The sequence below is a fragment of the Botryllus schlosseri genome, chromosome 11, assembly GCF_051294905.1.
Source record: "Botryllus schlosseri isolate E-star chromosome 11, Bs_hap1, whole genome shotgun sequence".
In the NCBI taxonomy this organism is placed as follows: Eukaryota; Metazoa; Chordata; class Ascidiacea; order Stolidobranchia; family Styelidae; genus Botryllus; species Botryllus schlosseri.
This window is the reverse complement of record NC_137246.1, coordinates 12,752,272-12,777,599: the sequence shown is the minus strand read 5'-3', so window position 1 is coordinate 12,777,599 and position 25,328 is coordinate 12,752,272. Positions and strand designations below refer to the sequence as shown.

Genomic DNA, 25,328 nt, shown 5'->3' with positions numbered 1-25,328 from the left:
CCGGTCTTGAAAGTTATCAATACCTATTCATATCTATAGCTACTGCTCGTTCAACTGGAAAGTTGGGGCACATTACATTGAAAAAGCAGTAACGTTAGCAGTCTATACTCACAACTTTCCTGCAATTCTATAATTAAAAACTACAGAGGCCAAGCCAAGCAATAATATTTTAAAAATATAAATTTTCTTTTTTTCATAAATCGATTTCTTAATATATTTTGGGGGCCGCAAGAAGGCTATCTGGGGACCGCATGCGGCCATCGGGGCCGCGCTTGGGAATCACTGATTTAGATGTTGAATGCTCGGTCCACAAGTGTTTTTCTTTGCAAACTGGTTACTGATGAGGACGATCCACTTATATATTATCTCCATATTTCTTCGGTCATTATATGACAGCGTTCCTCAAACTGAGAGCGTGGAAGCATCTGAAAGGAGGTGCGAAGCCGCAGTAAACTGAAAAATTTCTCATAGTTATTTCTCTGTCTATTTTCCATGTTTCATATTTTATAATTCTCTCATCTACAGTCATAACCTTCAATGCCATCAAACTATCCGTTGGGATTGCTAGCATTCTAATTTCTCTGCTAGATATTTTGTGATATCACGATAAAGCGGGGGGGGGGGGCGTGTCTAATAAAGTTGAAGAACCACTGCTATTTGATTAAATAACAATATTGCCTTTTGGCTAATAATCACAATTTAATATAGTGCGGCCCGCGAATGGATGTAGATGTTGAATGCGGCCCGCGAGCCCAAAATTTAGCCCACCCCTGATTTAGAATATCATTAACTTGGCGTATTTGCATTCCGTTGGTGTTGTTTATGGTATTCATGGTGTGTGTCGGCGACAATGGCCATTTAAACAAGTGCGATATTCCTTATTTTTGATTTCGTAGCTGCCGACTTGTAGCACGGCCAACTTCGAGGCTTTTTAAGACACTGCTTACGCGGGTGATATGGCGAGGAGGAGCCTATTTAAACCTCCAACACTTAGGTAGGAATTCTGGAGTTTTGCATTCCGTATGGTTAGGTCGCTGTCAGGACCAAAGCAGTACTGAGTCAGCCCGATACGATATCATGTCAGTAGTATTGGTAATTGCACATAATAATGTTTATCTCTAATCTTTACTCTACCACGTGATCAGATTTGCCGGTAGTGCCCTGGCTCCTGTTAATCCAGAATCTTTGAATCTAAGGGGGCGACTGAGTGTCGATAGGGGGCGAAAATGGTAGAACATGCAGAGGGATATATTTAGTTATCACGGGGAAAATGCACGTGAAGACTGCTCATTCTGCAGATGACCCGAAAAGCAGGTCAACGCAAGCGAAAGCAGACGGGAAAACCACTACCTATCAGCACCTACCACCGCGGAAAAATGGCATTTGTCTAGTAAATTCGCCAGCGATCTGAGTTAGGTGAATAATTTCACCGGTTATGTGTCCTCTTCTTCGGATCCGTAAATTTGCGAAAATTTGTGTCGAGATTGATAAGAGGGCGATGAGTCGATATAGGTTGGGAACCACTGTCCTAGAACTTACCTTCGAAATCTTAGTCTGGTATGGTACCGATAGTCAAATTGTCTGTACAATATAATTGATTCTCCGATTCCGATTCTCCGATGCGTTGCTACCTGCTCGAAGCTCGACCAGACAATTGTGTGACCGTTCGACGAACGGCAGAGTTAAGACGAAATCAATGTACCTTTGATTCAACATTTGATATTGCGGCGGGGATGAACCCGTTACGGGACTCCTGTATACGAATTTACAATACCTTCTGACAACTCAAATATTGTTATGTATAATGATGATAATAATATTCAAATCAACTCACACTAGTAACTTCATACTTCTTGTAGCATGGCAACTTTAGCATGTTTTGCAAAGGTAAAAAATAGTGAAAACGAATCAACGGCCAAATTCTGGTACATATTGGTTCGCAACAGTTGCGCATGAAACCAGGATATGTCACGAGAACACAAACTTCGTAATGCCATTTCTAAAATGATTCGACTGTCTAATATAATTCATGGTTGGTTTTGCGAAAGGAATCAGCAGACATATATCATATAATAAACATTAACATATTATATTGAATAAATTGTGCACAGTTCATATAACGAGAAAAACTTTACGGTCGACCACTTTCGAGCAGCAGGTTAAATGGATGAAACAAAAAAATTAATTCCTGGCATGTCGGTGAGTATTTTCATACTATTATGATTGCAGTTCATGTGATGAGTAAATACGCCATTGGTAATGGAAATAGGCATAATAAGAAATTGTAATAATAATAGTAATAATCGTCAGCTCATACCTTCATCTGCCCATAACATTTACCACAACCTTTCGCAAATTGTTCCAATACCGCAAAGATTGATGCCGAAACAATGTAAACGAAGATTGCGGATTTTCACGACGAGTATAAGTGGTAGAACTTTTTTTGTTACAAAATCCAACTTCTACACCCTATCCTTTGGTGTAAAATTTACACCGTAAATGAACCAAGTACACCCATCGTTATTTGCCATAGGATGAGGCGCATGGGTTTGGTTCATGTGTAGCACTTCGCCCAATCAGGCGGAAAGCGTAAACATAACCTTCCTCACACCATATGTATGACCTGATATGAGTGTATTTAGATCACAGATTAACTAAGATGTGTGTAAAGCACTAGAAAGCACCGCTAAATTAACATACACCCCATACGAATTTGACAATCTGGAAAAGACACCCATATCCCACTAATTTGATTTACAATGTATCATATGACAGGATTTGTTAAAGTATGAGTCCCGACCCACCAGAACGAGCATTTAATATGTTTGCAATGTTTGCTGAAGATATTGCAATATAATGTAAAATTCCTCGCGCAGTGCGCGATCTTCAAAGTTGGATATCGGATATGTATCGACCTTGGACTTACTCGAATTTGTTTGATGTCATCATAAGATATGTCTAATTGTCTATGAATGTGTCTAAATATGAAGTTTTGGCATCAATATAACTCAACCAATGACTTTCGTCCAATATATCGTGTTTTACAGAACTATGCGTGACATATCCAATTGCACCTTCTCTCTTTCATACATGACCGTGAAGACAGCCTACTGAGAATAGATATGCATACATTCATTTCGATATGCGAGGCGTTGGTCGCGAGATGCCAATAAAACTCAGTTTTGAGCAGCGGTCTAAAAATTTTAAGAACCCCTGATATGATATACCTAATTTGTGACGAAGTGAGTGTGATGATAATTGATTGTGAACCCTACTTTCCCACTCCTACGCTACTGGCAATATATCATCATTTGTGTGGGATACATTACGGCAAATTTACGATTTATGGTCTCGATTTTATTAGATTAATTAAATTGTTCGATGATGTATGTCTTAACGCACAACCATATGCATTTCAGAGTCAGGACTTTGCGCAGATGGTTGTGGATTATGTTCCAAGGCATGTTAGCCATTCTGTTGGCGGGAGTATCCTATTTTTAGGCTACGCTATGGCCCAAACCGGGATTGCATTATTCATGTAGGTATCTATTATAATTATAATTGCCAATAATGTACGGAAACACATTATAGAGATCGCAAACTTTTCCGAAATACTACATTGTTGTTGTTGCTGTTGTTGTTGTTGTTTATTAAACAAGAAGAGTTGGCGCTTAACGCCGGACGGCCTTTCGCATCACGGTCAATAACAATGTACACTGTACAGGAATAATGGCGAAATAACGGAATAAAGTGGAAACACTCAGATCATTATCCTACATTGCAATCATCCTGTTATTTTTCTTTCGAACTATCACCATAGAATCGCGGCAAATCCACCATGTTGTATGAGCCTATGGACAATTACCACCCGTTTTAGCCGACGTATATCGATATGGGATAGCTGTAGGCCTCAAAATAGTCGGTTCAACAGCAATAGTACAGATATTTCAATAGAGCAGCTATATTTGCCATATAATTTCAATTGTCAATGACAATCCACTATGACGTTACAATTAAATATTCGTGACTCCATGGCTTAAAAAAACAAAACATAAAAAATAAAAAACATATTTTAAACAGGGGCCTTTTTTAAACATGTTTGTTTGAATTGATTTTTGTTTTAAATGCAACCCTAGTAACATATTTGACGAACCGACAGGAAACCTCACACGGACCGACGGTTGAGAACCACTAGTTTATGGGACTGGTCTAGTATGGTAATATGGTATGGTAGTATCGTATCCAGCAGTGTCAAAGATATCTGGGGGTATGTTGCCCTACCCCTCTACTTACAGTTGAGACTTATGCACAAGGTCTTTCAAACATGTGTAATTGTGCCTGATACAGAGCAGATTTTGTGCCATACTTTCCGTTAATCCGTATAATCTACAGTTGTACACTTATTGGCATTTCCAGCACGTTCCAAAGAATAGATTGACTCCGGTAATAGGGTCAAGCTCGCCCGTCGCAGTGACATGTAGCGTAGTGCAGAGTTGGATCAAATGTAATTTGAAATTGAGCTGAATGTAATGATTACTTTTTTATGTAATGGTAATTGTAATTGTAATTGTAATTGAAGCATTTCTATTTTGTGTAATTGTAATTGAATTGTAGTTTGATAAAAATTATGCCTAATTACAATTTCATTTACAGCGTTATGGAAACCTGACAATCACAACATAAAATAATCAATCAATCAATCAATCAATCAATCATTTATTCGTCACACCAGTGAAAATCCGGTACGGACCAGGATGACGACGAGGGGCCGCAATGACTTAAGGCCTTAGTACACAGCCACCACGTGTAATAATTAGCCTATTTACATTGGTGTTCTATGCGTGCCGCGTTATAACTAGATTATTCAGCAATGCTAAACTGTTTCCCATACTTCAGTAGCAACAGAAAACTTTGTGAATCACAATATAGGCTAAACCAGTGGTTCTCAAACTGAGGGGCGTGCCCCCTTGAGCGGCATGAAAGCATCTCAAGAGGGGAGCGAAGCTCCGGTAAACTGAATTTTTTCCGCGCTAGGCGCGATTCACTTTCATTTCATAGTTATTGCTCTATGTATAGTCCGAATTTCATATTGGAGAATTCTCTCATCAACAGTCACAACCTTCCATACCATAAAACTATCTGTAAGGATTGCTAACATTCTGGTTTCATTGTGTGATATGACGATAAGGGAGGCACGAAATATTTCACTGTCATAAAGAGGAGAGTGTCTAAATAAATTAAAGAACCAGTGGGCTAAACTAAATCCTAATATTACAAAAATGGATGAACAGCAAGTATACTCTTTTGAAACCTGTGCTGAACCATTTCCTACACCACGGTCAGAGTTTTGTTTTTAAATCTCTGACCTGTACCGAGGCTTGCTGCAACAATTGCAAAAAGAAATTCAAGTTTCCAACCAAAGATTTATCAAACGTGATCACGCAATCTTGGCCAAATTTACTGGGGACAGAAACTTTTCGCACCCTAATGTTCATCAAATGCAATCTAACATTTTGCGAGCAAGGGAAAATGTAAATGCGAACCAAAATGTTGTAATTCGTAGTTATCAGGAGGTTCTTTCCTTTTGCATTTATTTTAATTTTACACACCTTATCGCCATCGGTATCATCCTTATCGCTGACGCCTTATCAAATACATGTCATTATCCTCACTCAGCTCTGAGTAGCCTGATCGTTTAATTGCATTTCATTAACTGCCCTGCAGCCTGCAGCGCTGTTAGTCGCTCAAACTTTTGGTTGTTAACAGTCGCTTGAAACATTTTTCTGTGTTGTAGTTTTCAGTACTCATGATTATGAATAGTTCGAATACGTTCGAGTTTTTTTGGTTAAAGGGTATTCTGCGTATAATGAATGAAACATGAATAGCTTGAGATTATTGCCAATTACGTCGCTACGGTTGTCAAAGAACACCATGAGATTAAATTTTCTTGTTTCCTCCAAAGTGTTTGCGAACGTTGATCGGAAAATGCAGTATTCCTGCCCGACCTGTCGTTATAATCATCAAACAATTGCCTCATCGCACACTCATCATAACTCCCTTGTGTTCGACGTAATAGACGAATTGCTGATTGGGTGCGCGCTTTATCGTCTGTTGCTGTTTGTGGTATTCATGGTATTTTCCCACTACAATAGTCATTTACACCAGGCCGATGTTATATTATGATTCCGCATGCGCATCCGCATCTGCCGACTTGGAGGACAGTCCACTTTCAGACTTTTGTTAACATCTGTTACATGCAGGACCTTAGCTGCCGCACCCCAACCCCCTCAATTGTTGCATCGAGTCCGAATCGGCAATGCTATTACCGAGAATGCTATTACCGAGAACGACAATACCGAGAATGGACAATACCGAGAATGAACAATACCGAGAATGGACATTGCCGAGAATGAACACCACAGAGAATGGACATTGCCGAGAACGCAATATATGCAATGAGGGCATGTTATGCATATAAACAGGTAGTGTGTGTGAATCACGGCGTTGCCACATTCGGTATCGATTCTCAGGTATAAATTTATCGACAACGTCCGTCCCAGTAAGCTAGGTTCTTGGCATTGGCCATTTTCGGTAATGTCCATTCTCGGTAATGTCCGTTCTCGGTAATGTCCATTCTCGGTAATATCCATTCTCGATAATATCCATTCTCGGTAATAAAATTCTCGGTAATGTTCATCTCGGTTATAGTAGGCTTACCATACGTCCTCTTTTAAGAGGATTTGTCCTCTTTTTTGACTTTTTTGAAAGTGTCCTCGGAGGACGCCCTTTTGTCCTCTTTTTTGAGATTTTGTCCTCTTTTTTGAAAATTTAGGTCAGATTTAGAGGAAATTGCGAGTGATATGCCGTAAATTAGCACAGAAATTAATCTCCGGAGATGACCTTTTCTTTTTTTAGTCAACCGATCACGAAGTGGGAAAAATTTACCGGTTTTTGAGAATTCTTCTCCGGTTTTGCATGTCTGAACTTTCGGAAAAAGTGTCCTCTTTTTAGATTTCCAAAATATGGTAAGCCTAGGTTATAGAATTCTCGGTAATAGTATGGAACCGCGAAATGTGCTGCCAAAAAGATCGACAGTGAGAAAACCTCTGCCGAAAAGAATCAAAACCTTCGACTGAATTTTACATTGACTATATAATAGGGTTACCATATTTTGGAAATCTAGAAAGATGACACTTACTCCAAATTTTCAGACTTGCAATACCGGAGAGAAATACTGAAAAAAGTTTTTCCCACCTCGTGGTCGGTTCACTAAAAAAGGTCAACTTGTTCGAACCCTGAATTACGGTTTTTCCTATGCATTATCGGTTGGTTGACTAAAAAGAAGGTCAACTTTCCGCCGCAGCTCCAGAAATAGCCACCGGAGCGTGATTTCAGTGCTGATTCACTGCATCTCAGTCACATTCTGCCAAAGTTCTGAAAAAGAGGAGATATGGGCGTCCTCCGGGGACACTTTCATAAAAGTCAAAAAAGAGAACAAATCCCCGTAAAAGAGGACGTATGGTAACCCTACTATATAGGCACATAAATTGCTGTCTCCAACTATTGGTATCTCCAAAAATTGTTAGTAGTATATGCAATTGCCAATACCATTTGGATGAAAAGTTGGTTGCGAACAGAAAAAGGTTGCGGGGCTCTGGGCTACACCACACATGTAGATATTTCGAATGGATTGTGAAGGGACCTGGTGTGTCAGTATTGTGGGTTATATCATTTATTTGGTTGCAATGCTTAGCTCAGGTCAGTGATATCGTGTTCGAAATTACAGATCTGGTTGTCTTTTGACCTATATTATCCCATAATTTGGTCACGGATGAATAAGACTGATGAATATATCGACGCATACGGAATAATATTGAATTGAAAACCACCGCGATCGGCTTGTAAACTCGCGATCGCTGATTTGTACACCCCTAATCTATGGTTATGAAGAGACACGAGACAGAGTCTATTTTTGCCAATGTTCGTGACAGTCTTCAAGAGGAACATCTTCTCGATAAACTCGGAATAGTTACTCTCGTCATGAAAACACCACAGCAAGTGTATTTCCAGCCTAGCGCCTATTTCATTTATCAAGCTGTTCGATGAATTCAGGGTGATATTGGGAATAGAAGTGTACTTCAACGGCTATTCTTTGGCCATCGTCCAGGCGATGATAAAAGACCATATTGACCAACATGGTTCGGGAAAACCGGACATTCAGCGCAACAATTACTTCGTAAGTTGGATCATCTTGTGGATTAACTGGTAGGGGTCTTGAGGTCCTGTTGTTGTTTCTGTATTCATCCTGTTTCGACTGCATTGATCATTTAACACCAGACCAATCATTGTAATTATAATTCCGTATCCACAGAGTTGTATCACGGCCCCCTCTGCATTTTAAGACACCGCTTACACGGACCAGAATACTCAGCATGAACTTGCAAAAACAATGATAATGAACATGGCATCGCGATTTTAGTTTGCCTGAATTCGCATTCAATAAACTGTAAATTTTCCATAGTTCCACACTTTGCAGCTGGTAATCGAAAGAAGCATGGGCAAAAAGTCAGGAACTATGGTATTGATCGTTTTCATACTGGATGTAATGTGCTGTAAGTATTGACATATAGTTATTGCCAGAGGTGGTCAAAGTGCTCAAGAAAGCTTCTCAAGTAGAAGTTGAAGTAGCGACGAAAACATCTACTAAGTACGAGTAGAATTACTTCTTCCATAAGCAATCTAAAATTACTTGATGCAGAAGTAGAATTGACTGTCTTTAAATCTACTCAAGTAAGTAAGTGAGTAGTTGTAAAAACGATCGTAATTCGTTCGCATGGATTGTCAAAAGCTGCAAATTGAGCTATATGAAAGGCGCAGAGCTTGATTTCTGTTGATGCATACCAAGAGCTATCCAATTTGCGATAGCATAAGCATTCGTCTATATCATGGGATGAAAATGATAGTATTGATATGAGACTGCGATACTAATTCTCTGTTTACTCGAACAGCACGCTTTAGAAATACCACGGTGTGGAGCCTTTCTCCAGATTATAAAGCCCGTAGTTTAGTCGAAGAGCAATGCAGAGAAGTTGTATCGGATACGATGTAAACACTCTGCGCGATTAGCAAACGGTAATAAAAAAATGGTGGATCGTAAACATGCCATTTGTGTAGCTTTATTTCCGGAAATTGAAGGCATACTACACTCGCTTCAACATTTATGTTTTCCAGACAAAAGAACTGATACTAATTAGAACTCAAAGTATGATTCTGGGAATTGAATGTGAAATATAAATACTACTTCTGAAAGCGGAAAATGTTTTTCATGTCATTAGTCCAGAAATTTTCAAAGGTGGTATGCTAAAACAGGTCTAAAGCTAAAAAAAAGCAGGAGTCGACTTTTCATATGGGCGACAATGCGATGTGAACGGAGCCAAGCAACCCGCTACCTAAGTTATATTCACCTATACTTTCGTGATATCATATTTGTCATTCCATACCCACTGTGTGCGAAGCGCGACGAAAATTCTAGGCTTTACTCAACTTTTATGAGAATTAAATGTTGATACTCCGTGAAAACAGCTCTGAAATTCCTCAGACTATCTTCCTGCTTGGATGATAAAACTACTTCTACTTGACAAGCTGAAAATAGCGACATGTAAGTATGTAGACCACAAAATATTACGAAGTAGAAGTAGCGGGAAATTAGATATACTTGAGTAAGTACGTAAGTAGAGGAAAACTACTTGAGTACTTCAAAAAAGTAGAAGTACTTCGTTACTGACCGCCTCTGGTTATTTCTAATTTTAATATTACTAGTTGTTTCCGACCTTCATAAAATATTTTCGAATAGAATTATGTGATTTTTTTATTTAATAAACAGTTACAGCAACGATGAAACGAGCGATGCTGATGTACAATGTTCTGTGCTAAATGTCATTTCAATATTGTGAATATTCCTGCAATTTATACATAAATTTTACACATTCAGGTTCCGCGTTTTATTACAAGATATGCCAAGAGTTGATCGAGCGGTTGATATATTCCGAGGATATCACGGGACTAGAAAAGTAATGCATACTACTACAATATAATATATTTAGACCTACTATTTTTATGCCTGTATAATGAAGCATACTGAGGGGGACAACCAATATTGACTTGTCTACTAGAGATATAGGTATAGGGTTGCATTTAAAACAAAAATTAATTTAAAATAAACATGTTTTAGACATGTCCCTTGTTTAAAACGTGTTTTTTGAGTATTTTAAGATCTGGCGTCACGAATTTGTTAATTGTGACGCCACTGTGGATTGGCAATGATAATTGAAAATATGGGGTGAATATGGCTCCTTCGACGAAAAGAGCTTCCAACCATTGTCATAAACTGATCAAAAAATATCTACATCGTTAGGCAGCATTATAAAGGTCGACGGTTATCATCATCAGAACAGCCAGTCCGTACCAATGATCTATATCTACTCCGAATGGAGTCGTGGGTTCGAATCCCACTTCTGACACCAATTGTTAAGTTCTTGATCTTGTTTGAACAATAACTCAATACGACGAGGTTGCAATATGAAACCAGTATATTATACAGCAGAATAACATTAAGACAGGCGACACGATCCAGAGTTCAGTTAAACGAAAGACCCAGTAGACAACAGAACACAGGGCATAAATACGAAGCACGACACACGAGGAAATAATGATTGGCGGTAATTACTAATCCTAGACAAATAAGAGATAAACGATACCAATGTAAAATGCACGAACATAACAGCTATAACTGTTGAACCGACGTCGATTTCGAGGGTTCCAGCCACTCCATATCGTATACGTCTACTATATTGGGTGCAAATCGTCCGCAGGCTCATACTATATGTTTTTCGAAAGTAATTAAACAATTATGGCATGATTATACACCGTTTGGAAAAAAACACAATTTGTTTTAATGGGTTTGTTCAAAACACTGTTTAAAACAGGGATCACCAACTCAATTCGGGTTGCGGGCCACTTTTCAAATTTCTTACAGGCCGTGGGCATTAATTTAATTTTATCATGAACTATGAGCTGCGTATGATACCTAACAACGCTTTTCAGCGACTCAGGGAATCTATCGGGGCAAGAGAGACACTGTAGCGTACTAGCTGTAAGACTATATCCTCGTGAAGCTTGATCTTGTGGGGAAGCCCAAAACGGGTCGGTCTCGGCAGTTTCTGGAACGTTGCGCGTCAAGGCAATATGCCTATACATATCCCTTGATGGAATGCTGTTGCCATCACCGAAGCCGTTTCAGCTAGCGGGGAATAGTTTTGTTAGGCAAATGAAAATAGCTTATTTTGAAACAACAACAACAACAACAATATTTTGAAACTGAAATCAACTTCAGCATTTTTAAATGTGTTATGGCGTTCTTCCGAAAACTGAAATCAGATCGCTGGCCGCAAATTGTTGACTCCTGGTTTAAAACATGTTTAAAACAAAGTGTTTTAAAATACCGTTTGTTTTACATGCAACCCTATATAGGTATAGATATTCTCAGATATCTGATAACAAACGTATATTTTCAGAACGGGCTCCAAGATTGTGACGATGACATTGGTGACAATCTTGCTAATCGGAACGGAATACGGTCAGATTATTTGTAAATTATTATCTGCACCATATATCTGGAAGATCGGGCAAATTCCAGTTTCATACTATCTTTGTGAATTAAATTCCAATTCGAACTCCTTTTAGGTCTCAAATACGTTGTTTCAAATACATCGGGGCGGGTGAGTTTCTCATTGGCTACTGTTTCTACAGCGTGACTAAGGTGGAGCGATATGATTTCAATGAATAACAATCGATGCTATGATTATATACTTATTGACCGTAACGTAACATTTCATCAAAATCCATCTTATCCGCGTCGGGTCAACCAATTTGTCCTATCGTTTCCTTAGGTCAATTACCGCTGTCATGGTATTGGCAAGAAGTTGCAGTATTGTAAACAGGGATGTGGAGTCGACTACGACTCCATACATTTTCAATATACCGACTCAAACTCCGACCACGACTCCCGAGTCTTTGAACGCACCGACTCCGACTATTTTCCTCACAAGACTGCAAAAATTATATGCCACAGTGATGGTCTACTAATGACTTTCATATAGCCCATAAGCACGTGCAAACATACTATTCACGAAGTCATGTAAAATCGTTTCACTGTGGCACAGCTCGAAATACTCACTGTACAATCAAAATGGAAGTATTTTTTTCGAAATACCCTTCCTTGCCACGGATATTGTAATATGCATGAATCATTCAAACACAATAGATATCCCGTCCTGTATAATTAAAATGTGGATGAAACAATAGAAGTGCAGCTCTTGTGTATGAGCTAGCAACTAATACAGAGATGTACAAATTTTCCCACTACACAGCTCCTAATTGGGGGTTTGGGGGCGGCAGTTACGGTCCTGACCAGGACTATAGGCTGCTTGCACTCTTTCTTAAAGATTTGTTCGGCCCAAGAGGATGAGATACTTGCTAGAAATACTTTTGATTTTCTCAAGTGGGAAGCAGCGTTTGGTTGGATTTGCATCACTTTACAAGTGATGTGGTCACTAACAAAACCATACGATTTGTTTACTCTCTCACAGTATCATGGCATATTTCCAAAAAATGCACCAGTTTTCGATGGCATCAGCAATTTTGCGCTGGTCACGAAGATGCATCTTGCACTGATCTTCCTCTATGCAATTGAATTGCAATTTGAAAATAATGTCCAATTTTATCAATATAGTTACTGATAACAGTGATTGTTGGTACATACAAACGCTATTTTTTTATTATTAGTAATTTTGAGAATCCTTTGAAAGCATTAGTTTTCACATTAAAGAAGTTGGAGTCGGAGTCTGAGTCAGAAGCATTTTCACAAACACCGACCTTGACTCCGGCCTAGGGTTCTGGTTAAAATCATTTTGCCCTTGATTAAAATCGATTTTAATCACTTAAATAGTTCAAATCTTGATTTTTTGATTTTTTTTACTCATAATAACAATAACACGAACCTCGGAAATAGCAGCAGCATGTCACTAACTAGTATCCACAGCAAAACGCTAACATATTGATTGACTATCGCTCTTTGCTCTTTTACCGGCTGTCTGCCGAAGAGCTGAGCTATACCGGTGCCGGGGACGAGATGCTATCTCCGGTTTATATAAAATGCACATGATATTACGATAATAAACCACATTCACGCATCTCGTACGAAAATTTCAAAAAACCAAAATAATCAATAAAATCAAAATGATAAAAAAAAAATCAACGAACAAAACCTGATTTAAATCACACCAGAACCAGAACCCGACTCCAGCCAGTATTTTGTTACGACTCTGACTCCAACTACAACTCCAAAGAGTGCTTAAATTTTTATGTGACTCTAAGGAAAACAATTTCGAAAATCCGACTCCAACTCTACATCCCTGATTGTAAACCAACAAATTTGTATCTGAGTGACTATAAAATAATTTTGTTGAACATAAGACGGCTGTTGCATAACATTCTAGTTTCTACTTTTCAAGAAATATGCGTTAGAATCTGAGTACTGCCTTCCACAATTTTTTTCTTCATATTAGCCTTTCCAATTTATTCTAAAGTTACACTCGACTAAGTCACGGGGAGAGGAGGCGCGAACCGTACATCGGTCTTTGAGCAGACTAAGACAACGAACTATAGATAACTAACCTACGTAGGTTAGTTATATATAAACTAAAAGTATCCTATACTCTTAGCGAAAAGGGCTTGTATTCACATTGAAAGGGCAGAGAAGGGTGATAGCCTTCTCGAAAACAGATGCAACTCAGAATTATATCGCGGTCATGAATCCCATGTGGTTACTTTGCATACCTTTTTGCGTTCCTACGTGCATGCATATTTTGGATTAAAATGCCGTACTCGATTTAAACCGCGGTATAAGTTTAAGTTAGGGTCTTGTTTCATGTGTCATGGATGCATATTCACACTCTTATATTATGTATGGTACACGAGCGAAGATAGGCTACACACTAGCTTCGTTCAGGGTGTATAGGCTAGTTATAGAGCAGTGGTTCCCAACCTTTTTGTCCTCATTCCCCACTTCAGATTTATTCCGAGCCTTCATTCCCCACCAGGACCGTAACAGCAATTTGTTAGCCCCACCAAAAAAACGTTGGTATTTGGGCCCCCGGAACCCCCTTAGCCCCGCTGCGCCTGTACGCTTTTTCCCTGCAACTTATCAGCTACATTGGGTCTACTGTTTAGTGCGTCGCCTTATTTCGACTAAACACGCGAAGCGCGAAATAATTATATAATTCGTGTTTGAATCGGCCGGTATGATCGGGAATTGCATATATCTTGCTATCAATTCTTTATTCCCTATCTGCTCACGTAATCAGATTTACCGGTAGAGCTGAGTGAGGCGTGTTGCAAAAGTTAGGACCCCCAAATAAGAATTAAACATCTTCAGGTGGACCCGTTGGTATATTGACTTCGTTACATTATGCTATATGTCAAAAGATATAGAAAACGCCAAAGCTAGAAGGCACACACGATTTCAAATTGGTATTGCTTTACTGGACAATAATAAAAAAGTATTTTCGTGCGGGAAGGGTATTAGATCGCGGAAGGGTAATTAGATATTTGGCAATATTAAATCGTGCACCCAGCGCGAAATTTTTTAGAAAAAGGAAACAGTGGCATTAAAAAAAAGATACTTTATTTTATGTTAATTCACGAAATAAATTCGGGCCCCTTTGAGCTCGCCCCCCCTTCATGGGGGGGTTTGGGGTGCGGCAGTTACGGTCCTGTTCCCAACTACCAAGCACTTTTGTCATCACAGAGCAGCCATTTGCTGGTCCATTTGCTGGTTTGACGACACAGGACACACAACCACACCAGTACGCAAGACAATCGCCTATAACTGCAACATAAAACGTATTGTGGACCGATACCAGTAACGCTCAAAATCTCGCGAAAGCATTATTTCACTTCAAACTAGTCGTGCTGGATGCGTTTGTGACGCCATGATTACTGGCCATCCAGAGTTACAAATGAGGTTTTGTGAACATAACGCCATATAATTTTCGACACATACATTCCAGAGCAGGTAACTGGTAACGGTAATTGCGCATGTGTCTCCGTGAATATGTAGACTGTCCTGTACATAATTCCGAACAAATGCGTCTCTTCCCCACCAGAAACCATCGAATTCCCCACCAGTGGGGAATTCCCCACCGTTTGGGAACCACTGTTATAGAGAGATACGACTAGCTAAACTACACTGACACGTCTGTCATAAAGTTAAGTGGCGGATAGTCGTATAGGCTACTTTATCGATAGAGTTTATTGAGTGTTTCCATTCTTTACAAGGAAACCTTTGAACATATAAAACTAATGAACAGTGAAGAACCTGAAGACCGAAATGAGACCGAACGAGCTCGCAAACCGATCATGCCATCTCCTAATCTGGATTTAAAAACTCCCGATAGCAATGTCATAAATTTGAATTAGAAAAGTTCATACTTAGATTGAAAGAATTTTATGTTAGATCTAAAAAATCCAGAGCACCGAAAAGTATATAAACAGTTTTTGGCTAAAAATATTGGAAAATGTGGAAATATGGAATGCAATAATGTAGATATCAGTGGTTCAAAACCTTTTTTTCTTCATTCCCCACGTCAGATGTATTCCGAGTCTAAATTCCCCACTATAACCAAAACCATCGTCGTATTTCTTTTTAACTTATGTCATTACGGAGCTGCTATTTGCTGGTTTGAGTACAAAAGACACTAGTCTTTTTACGAACGTTCCGCTGCATGAGACTATTATATCTCTAGTCTTTTTACGAACGTTCCGCTGCATGAGACTATTATATCTCTAGTCTTTTTACGAACGTTCCGCTGCATGAGACTATTATATCTCTAGTCTTTTTACGAACGTTCCGCTGCATGAGACTATTATATCTCTAGTCTTTTTACGAACGTTCCGCTGCATGAGACTATTATATCTCTAGTCTTTTTACGAACGTTCCGCTGCATGAGACTATTATATCTCTAGTCTTTTTACGAACGTTCCGCTGCATGAGACTATTATATCTCTAGTCTTTTTACGAACGTTCCGCTGCATGAGACTATTATATCTCTAGTCTTTTTACGAACGTTCCGCTGCATGAGACTATTATATCTCTAGTCTTTTTACGAACGTTCCGCTGCATGAGACTATTATATCTCTAGTCTTTTTACGAACGTTCCGCTGCATGAGACTATTGATATTTGTGCCAACGCGCTGTACGGTGGTAAGCTACCACCACCATCAATCCCGCGTAACGTCTTTGTTGAACTTTTACAAGCGGCAACTGGCTCCGTGGAATTTAGCTTTAACGAGGTCATGTTTCGCCAAATTGACGGCTTAGCCATGGGTAGTCCCCTGGGACCTATTTTGGCCAACATTTTCGTAGGGTATTACGAGGGCGAGCTTCTGTCCCAGCGTGAGTCCGCCAAACCACTATTGTACCGCCGATACGTAGATGATACATTTGTCATTTTCAGGAATGAATCGGAGTGTGACCAATTTCTCATTCGCTTAAACTCGCTTCACCCGGCCTTGCAATTCACAATAGAAAAAGAACGCAATAACTCATTATCATTTCTGGACGTATTAGTTGAAAAGCGCAATACCAACAAATTTGAAACGTCTGTTTTCAGAAAACTGACATTCACAGGCCAATACCTTCGCTGGAATTCATTCAGTCCTCGACGCAGAAAAATTAACCTCATAGGCACACTCGTGCATAGAGCGTTGATGATATGTTCGGGTAACAAACTGAGTTTAGAACTTGACTGCATCCGAAAAATCTTACTTGATAACGGTTACCCTGAACACGTCATCAGCCGCGGCATGGAGAGGAAATTAACACAATTCAACGCAGAAAAACGAACAGAGCCCACCGCACGAACAATAAAAGATGTTTATATCCATCTACCCTGGATTGGCCCCATTTCCACCCGCTTCGAAAAACAATTGATTTCTGCTGTCGGTAAATGTTACGATACAGTCAAAACCAATGTGATTTTTACAACAACACAACTGCTCCCTTCAACACGCAAAGACGTGCTTCCTGCACTTCAACAAAGTAATGTAGTGTACGAATATAGGTGCCACTGTGATTGTGGCTACGTGGGAAGAACGTCAAGACGTCTGCAGGACCGCATAAACCAACATGTCCCCAGATTTATCAGAACACGTGCGTCACGCGATGTGAAAAGCTCACCCTTAACTCATCCACTTAAGATTGATGCTGATCGATCAAAGGCCATTAATTCTGCCATCGGCAAACATCTGTTAGATAATCCGATTTGTGCGAATAATTATCGAGACGACCTATTTCGAATCGTAGGTCGAGGCCGTTCACAATTCCATTTGTGTGCCTTGGAATCAACTTTTATCAAAATACATCAACCAAAACTCTGCCAACAAAAGGAGTTCGTGTATCACCTAAAAATAGTACATTGAACGCTCTCTCATTCGAAATTTCATGCTGGTGACGTCATATTTTGTGATACGATTGTTGATATACAATGTTCTTTCCAATTCTCTACTAGTTGCTGACGATTACCCCTGACGAGTGTCAGCCGAAAATATTCGGGTTCATTTCAATATGAATATACTATTTAAAGACACTAAACCACACCAGCAGTTCGCACGACAATCGCCTACAACTGCAGCATAAAATGTATTGTGAACCGATACATGTAAACCTCAAAATTTAGCGAAAGCGTTATTTCACGTCATACTGGTCGTGCTGGATGCTTTGGTGACGTCATTGCTGGTTATCCATAGTTAAAATGAGTTTTTGTGAACAGCACGCAATATCATTTTCGATACAGACATTCCAGAGCAGATAACTGGTAACGGTAACTGTGCATGTGTCTCCGTAAATCCTGTATGTAATGTATATAATATCCTGCGTACAATGTTTAACAAATGCGTCCATTCCCCACCAGAATCCATTGATTTCCCCACCGGTTGGGAACCACTGGTATATAGGGATTTGGATGTCTATATTTGGTCGTCATTTTTGTATGCTGTCAAAGTCTTCATTTGGGGCATTGACATCAGCGGTCAACTGGTCAAGTTACGACGTTATGTTCCTCGTTATAAGAACTCATTGTATTCGACAGACGCCGTCGGTAATTAATCATCGCACTGTCCACATCCAAGCAGATGTGATTGGAAGTAAGTCGACCAAACGACATTAGTCTGAAGAACGATGAGATACCCAAACACCGTATGTTAATTTTTTCGATTCAGAAGTCTCCTGTCCGGCACGCAATACAGATAATGATGACGACGACCGGGAAATAAATATGCAAGGTATCTATAGTTAGCCTATCTGTCCTCTTTGTAGGAACTAATAAAATAGGTACACGAAAGCTTACCCAAAATTAAAGTTGCGTTATTTAAGGCAGTGGTTCTCAACCGCCGGTCCGCGACGACTATTCTGCCAGTCCGCCAGACATTTGTGATTTTATACTTCAATTGCAAGATAAAAGGCTTCTAAATTGATAAAAGAAGCAACACATCACATTCAAAACTGAATAAAAACATCCTCATTTTATTCGTACTACGCATTTCGCAGTAGGCTGCGTCTGGTGGTATTGGGAAATGAGCAAAGGTGTTTCTCCCGACTCCGAAACGATTCTTTTCTCGATATTATCGAATAGAAGAATAATATTCAAGTTGGTTTATTCCATAGGTTTCAAACGTAGAGGTCGCGACCCCAACGGGTCAGTTTGCCTATTCTACGTAGTCACGGGGACAGAAATGGAATACCAATGACCATTACAAGAATGCCATTGAACCGAGTGGTAGCGGCAGCTCATTTCTGAATATTTTAGTTCATTTTGCAAAATAGAAAATAAAACGACCTCTGAAAAATACGAACTCGGCAAACAAGGTATCATCAGATCAGTCGATGCGTCGTGCTAAAGCGTCACCACCTATAACGTAAGGTTGGTGTCTGGCCACCTCTATTAAAATTACAATGACGTGAGCCTAGAAATCAATGGGATGGTAATTTTCCTTCCAGGAAAACTACAAGTGACCGGTAGCGCGATGTGTTAACATAGTGGTTTCCAAACTAGGTTCCGAGGTTCGTTTGGGGTCCGCAAGAAAATTTTTTGGATCGCGAAGCACGTTCCAAAAAATTCAAACTATCCACAAAAAACTAAATTTTGGAATATAACAAAATTCAGGCAACATATAGTTAAATGAAACTCGATTGTGGCCGTCATAATATCATTAATCAACATAAAGTGGAATATTTTGGTGCTAAATTATTCAATTTTAAATTTTACTTTCGCCTCGCGCGCTTTATTGTCATTATGAATTTTTCAATTTTATTGTGCGTATGCCCAGTGCCCACCCAGAAACGAAATGCGCATAAATTTACTGAATTTAAATCTAAAAAATACTCCTGCATTCTCAATTATGTCAGTATTGCTCAAGGTCGCTGAAATACTTAAATCTAGGGGCGCGTAAAGAGCGTCCGCGTTATCGGCATTCCGGCGTTGAACGTTTCCGCGTCAGGACACACCAAGACATAGAGAGGTTTGGCCAACGCGCGACTTCACGAGAAGTGCGCTGGCAAAAAGATCACTGGCGGCATGTTGGCCGGAACCTTCGATATTGGTATGCTCAGGCACCGAAATAATCGTCCCCGAATAGTCCTAATCAAAGCCGCGCACGGTACAAATGCGACCCGCGGAAGAAAATATTTCTCTCAGTGTAAAAATGCGAATTGAAAAATGATTTTTCCTATATTTTAGTCTGTTACGGTTGAGCGACTCCTATATTATTCGAGTAGCCACAATCATTATACTTGGGTTCAGGAGATAACAACATTCTTCAACAATTTTTTTACTGTAATATTGACAAAATTTACTCCCTAAAAACTTCGCGATTCACGCGACAAGAAAATAGCTGTACACTGACTTTCATAGCACTGGTTGGTGCTTACTAAGCCGAAGGAAACAAATTAATAAATCTCACATATGCCGTTAGCTAATTTGGATCGTTCGTGAGTCGGGTAGTAATACCGTTTGTGAATTGGATGTATAAAGGGTAGTGTTGAAACTACCTGAAGCGGTAAGAGGAGTCTGAAGGATTCTTTCCCCAGAAAATAAGTTGATCGCCCTATGACGACCAAGACCAACGTTTTGGAGTGTTTTGTGTTAATTTGGTAAGGGACCGTTTCGTGAAGTTTTCCCATAAGTTTGAGAACCACGGAGTTAACAGAACAAACAAACGAAAACACTGAGCGCGGTCGAGCCACCTATAGACTGTTGTCTGCATTTCGCGCGACGCAGAATTTCACGTACTCGACTACTTTGATTCGATATAGGTAGAAATCGTTCCAAAAATGACATATTGGTAATGTATTGGAAGGAGAACGAGATTGACACGTCAAAAATTGCATAATTTCTATAACTGCGCACATGGTCGTCAGCTTTCCATACAGACCAGGAGTAGGTTTAGGCGGGGTACTCACTATTTTTTGTAGTCAGCACGCCGAATTGAGAGGTGGGGTCGCGGAACATTTTCAAATCGGAATTAGGTGTCTCGAGGTCGCGACCATAAAAAGCTTGAAAACCCCTGGTGTAGTCGGTTAATCATCGGCCTTCGGCCTCCAATAGTCCAACACACTACTGCAGAATTTCATGGATGCCGTCATGAACACATCTAAAACCCTCAGAATGTCACACTCCAGTAGCATTCTTGCAAAAACTGGTTGCATGCTTTATCGCAATTGCATTTCGGGTTTATTCAATTTTTGAAGGTCCACTTCTGTGGCAAATGACTGCTCCCAAAATATTGCTGCACCTTCAAAGTTAATTTGAAAGCATATCATATTTAGAGGACAGTGCCACTATAAATATTCCTAATTAATTTCAGCGGTTAAAGAAGAAATGAATGGATTCGATAGAAAACGTCTCATTTTTCTTCTGCTATTTGTTTTTTTATTATTCGCTACAATATCTGTATGCTACGATACGTATCGATTTCGGGCAATGACGGTTGACACCAGCAACATCACAACGCAATGTCCTGGTTTGATACGTCCTGTTGCTTGGGTGATCGGTGGATATTATGAGGTCAGTTGGATATTTACGAAGTTCATATTTGCATAATGCAGGTTCTGGAGATTGGTTAGTATATCTCATTCTTCATGCCTAAAGACAGAAAGTTTCAACTATCTCATCTGAATTTTAAATGCCACTAAAACGAAGATGGTTATTAATTACACTTTGAACTAGGAAGACAATGTTCCACCCAATAACTGCAGACCGGTTTAGTAATACTCGCAGTTGAGTAAAACTAAAGCTTGAGGGACGTAGCATGTTTGATAACCTGTATGAGTAGCGGTCGGAATCCTTTGTATATTTCTGACTGACGGTTTACTCAACGCAACAGTATTAAAATCTAACAGCTAACCGGGATGAGTAGGCTACGTGACCTGACAGCGTTACGCTTGTACCCTACTTCTGCAAAACAACAGTGGCCTCAAGGTGTATACTGATCGAATGCAAAAATAGAATTGCGTGAGAGTTTCAAGATAGACACTTGAATTACTTCGACTTGTATTTGTCGACTACACAATGTACCAAGAAGGCTCCTCCTAGACGCGTGATCCGCGTGTGTGTTATCTCGAAATAGTCCTAGAAGTGGGCTCAGTTACAAGTTCGCACAATGTAACGCGACGCGACCTCTCGCTGATAGGATTGCGAAAACGGCGCAACAATTCTGGAACACGAAATACGGACAAGAATGATTATTACAAACGCGCGCAGCCAATCAGTAATTATCCTTTACCGCGAACACAATTGGTTTTTACTTGGTATTGAGTAGCTCACATGGCGACAATTGGTTGCTGATTTAAACATCGATTTTGACTACATTGTTGCATTTCCCGATTTACGTTCACAAAGCATCATTGGATTAATATTATGGGCACTGGAATAAATTCCAACTGGCAGGCACACACAATTAAACACTGTTCAACTTTGCGTTCCGAGAATATTTATCACAAAAAATGGTCACAAAATATTTTAAACGCGGCGTTGTGGCCCTAATCGATGCAAACAATGCACTTTAATTTGTAGAAGGTGGGCGTATATTTGGTCGTCAAATCGCGATAGGAGATTGTGTTTCTCGGAGCGCGCGATGAAATCGACGTTTCTAACGATGAGGTCGAATTCGTACATCTAATAAGGATCGTTAGTTCGCTGAAATGAGAATCAGTACGCTGTGCGAAAAACACAGTAGTGATCAATTTTATCGGACTGTACAATTGGCCGGCACGGCTGCGCTGATAACGAAATTGCAGACATCCCACAAACCAGCAATACTTACAATTACCGGGTGGGCTGGTCATACCTAAATACTCATATTAGGCAATGGCAACTAGCACAATTTGTTTAGATGCGGAGATAAGTTTTAATCAATACGATACATAAACACAAACAAAATTACACTCAGAGATTGTTACTGTTTGGCGAACGTGATTTTGCGGACGGTAGCAGACCTGCTTGCGGACGCGCTAAATCAAAGCACCGACGAAGTGGACATGAGATATCGATGACGCATCTCATACAAATGATTCTCGCTAATTTGCAGTACACAGCATCGATAATACGAATTAGTTTTGTTTGTTTGTTTTATTGACACATATAATTGACGCTTTCAACAACTTGGTTATTTGCGCCCGCACAGTAAATTTCATAATGTCTTTTTGTCCACTATACTTGAGTCTTTGTCCGGCTCATTCGCTGCCTCCTTTCAAGAGTTCGGTTCTCTCTTCGTCTGAGCTTTTCAATGCGCTGTATTACAGCGGGATCGGCGATGAGGAGCCCGGATAAACCTACGACATACAGACACATGGCAGAGCCGAGGCTCGAATCATCAGCCATCGATGTCGTGACTGCAGTGTTTAACCAACTGCGCCACTCGCTTACAATACACGAGTTAGTGAATCGGCATTTCAAAAGGACGGGATTTCTATTTTCTAGTTATAATTGAGAAACTCCCTGTCCAGTCTACGCACCTAGGGTTTTAATACCAACAACGCGCTAGTTAATAGTGCAACTTGGATTTGATCGTAAAATAGTGCGGTTTTAATTATATTCGTGTTATTGAAGCAAGAGCAATATGGGCGAATGCCACGACCTTATCAATAGAAATACAAATCTCAAAGGTTTGAAATTCGATCCGCGATATGATTGCGCTCGATAAAGTCCGTCCAGCAATGAAGTTTATTCGAACATAGAAGCTTCCCGTTCCAACTAATCGGATAAATTCAGAATTTGCGCCACCGAGAATCTCGTGTTGCATCAATATTTGTCAACGTATTTCAACGCCGTGCACTGTACAATGCGCAGCTTTAATAACAAATCAAACACTGACAAGTGACACCGAGGGAATACGAGTGTATAAAGCAGACAAGAATTAGCAGCCTACAGATGATAGCAAACGAGAAAGCACGCAGCAATCAGGAATTCCTCAACTTGCGTGTAGCACAATGGGGTTCCGAGTCTGACATCGAGACAACTGTTTGCTCATTATAACGACGTTCGAGCTGCATTGTTTCAAAATTGTCAAAGCCTTGTTTGAGTATTAAATATGCGCACTTTGCGCAGGAATGACTTTCAATTCGCAGGCATACACAAACACACTTTCCTATTTCGCGCTCCAATAAGCCTCCCATTAAAGAGACTATCACGGAACTAACTCATGAATTATTTTATAAGCGAATATGGGCGCAAATACAATTTAATTAAGAGAAGGAGAACGTGATTTCGCTCGTCTGGTCGATAGAGAAGATGGTGTTTCTCAGCGCAAGCGTGTCGAAATCGACGTCGTAAACGAGGTTGCTTCGATTGTCTGATTACTAGGGCAAGTTTTTGTTGCACTAAAAACCTGAGAAAGTTGCATTTATTTTTTTGATTTAAACAAAAGTTGCAGAAGTTGCATTTTGACCACATTTTGCTCGGTTGACTGACAAAAAAAGCAATTTTCCGGCTCAGCTCCCTAAATACCCGTAAAAGTGTTATTTCGGTGCTGATTTACGGTGTTTCAGTCGAATTTGACCGTGTATTTCACCAAAATCGAAAATACTTTCCTGAAAAATCGAAAAAGTTGCAAAAATTTGCAAAAAGTTGCATGAAAAAATGGACAAAAGTAGCAAAAACGTTGCATTATAAGATTCCTTCGACGGGGTTCAAACAGAATTCTACATATCTTACAAGTATTTAGGAAGCTGTCGGAAGCTGCAAAAAAAAAGTTGAAAAAGTTGCAAAAACTTGCCCTACTGATTACTAATCACGACAAAGTTGCGTATTCAATTATTCGCGCTCGTATCGGTTCATGGTAAATGTTTGTTTGGTGTATTCATGGTGTATATCGACTACTATGGTCATTTACACCAAGCCGATATTATTCATTATTTTCCGTAACTGCCGACTTATAGCACGGCCCACCTCTAGGCTTTTTGTAAGACACCGCTTACGCGGATGAGATGGCGAGGAGGAGCCTCGGTAAACCTCGAACACTTAGGTATCGGAATTCTGAAGTCGACCTCGGTCGGACTCGAACTCGAACCCGCACCCATTGGTGTTGCTGCCGCGGTTCATGGTAATAGTTGGCATTTACGCGCTATCACGGACCCACTAAGCGACAGCACTGATGATTTGATATAGCAGACGGTGAGCGTTCAATCTTATTGTATGGGGTGGCAGCCACACCGTAACTCGGTGCCTATGGTCAGAGGTACGGATCGCTATCGGTGCTTATCCATCAATATTTATATCGTTTTAGGTGATTGCGTCAGTGGCTATCATTTTATACTGCTTGAAAACTTACGCGGTGATGCTACCTGTCTGCGTAGAAGAACCACAGTGAGATATCTTCGTCATTTAATCTGACTTACTAAGCTCACCTAGATTCCGCTTTCAGAACGTGTGATCCAGATCAATATACCAGATTGACCAAATGGCTAAATATCACTTTCTTCGCGATTTATCTCCTTTTTCCTACAGCAGTATATTTCACATTTGGTGGTGAGCATTATGTATGATTCGGCGATGCCCATTCAATGGTACGGGAGTTCATTGGGCATTGACAGTTCATTGGGGATTGACTACAACGGTTATTGGAGTAGGCCTACAATTCGTTGATAAATTAATTGAAGATTTTTTATGTCTCCATGTTTTAGACTTGAAGTTTACATTAAATAGGATGCATATTCC

The 25,328-nt window shown here is 39.9% G+C and overlaps 1 protein-coding gene across 1 annotated transcript in view; it reads left to right on the top strand.

Annotated features, from left to right (window-relative positions):
• The first annotated feature begins 1,191 nt into the window (after window positions 1–1,191).
• LOC145449911 (uncharacterized) overlaps window positions 1,192–25,328 on the top strand; it is a 38,877-nt gene continuing 14,740 nt past the window's right edge. Inside the window, exons 1-11 of the mRNA XM_080328350.1 lie at window positions 1,192–2,199; window positions 3,420–3,538; window positions 8,113–8,236; window positions 8,537–8,612; window positions 9,992–10,070; window positions 11,574–11,736; window positions 18,207–18,261; window positions 18,337–18,399; window positions 20,980–21,179; window positions 24,898–24,977; window positions 25,036–25,139. Of these exons, the coding sequence (XP_080184476.1) occupies window positions 2,164–2,199; window positions 3,420–3,538; window positions 8,113–8,236; window positions 8,537–8,612; window positions 9,992–10,070; window positions 11,574–11,736; window positions 18,207–18,261; window positions 18,337–18,399; window positions 20,980–21,179; window positions 24,898–24,977; window positions 25,036–25,139 (1,099 nt within the window). The 5' untranslated portion in view covers window positions 1,192–2,163. The remainder of the gene's footprint in view (window positions 2,200–3,419; window positions 3,539–8,112; window positions 8,237–8,536; window positions 8,613–9,991; window positions 10,071–11,573; window positions 11,737–18,206; window positions 18,262–18,336; window positions 18,400–20,979; window positions 21,180–24,897; window positions 24,978–25,035; window positions 25,140–25,328) is intronic.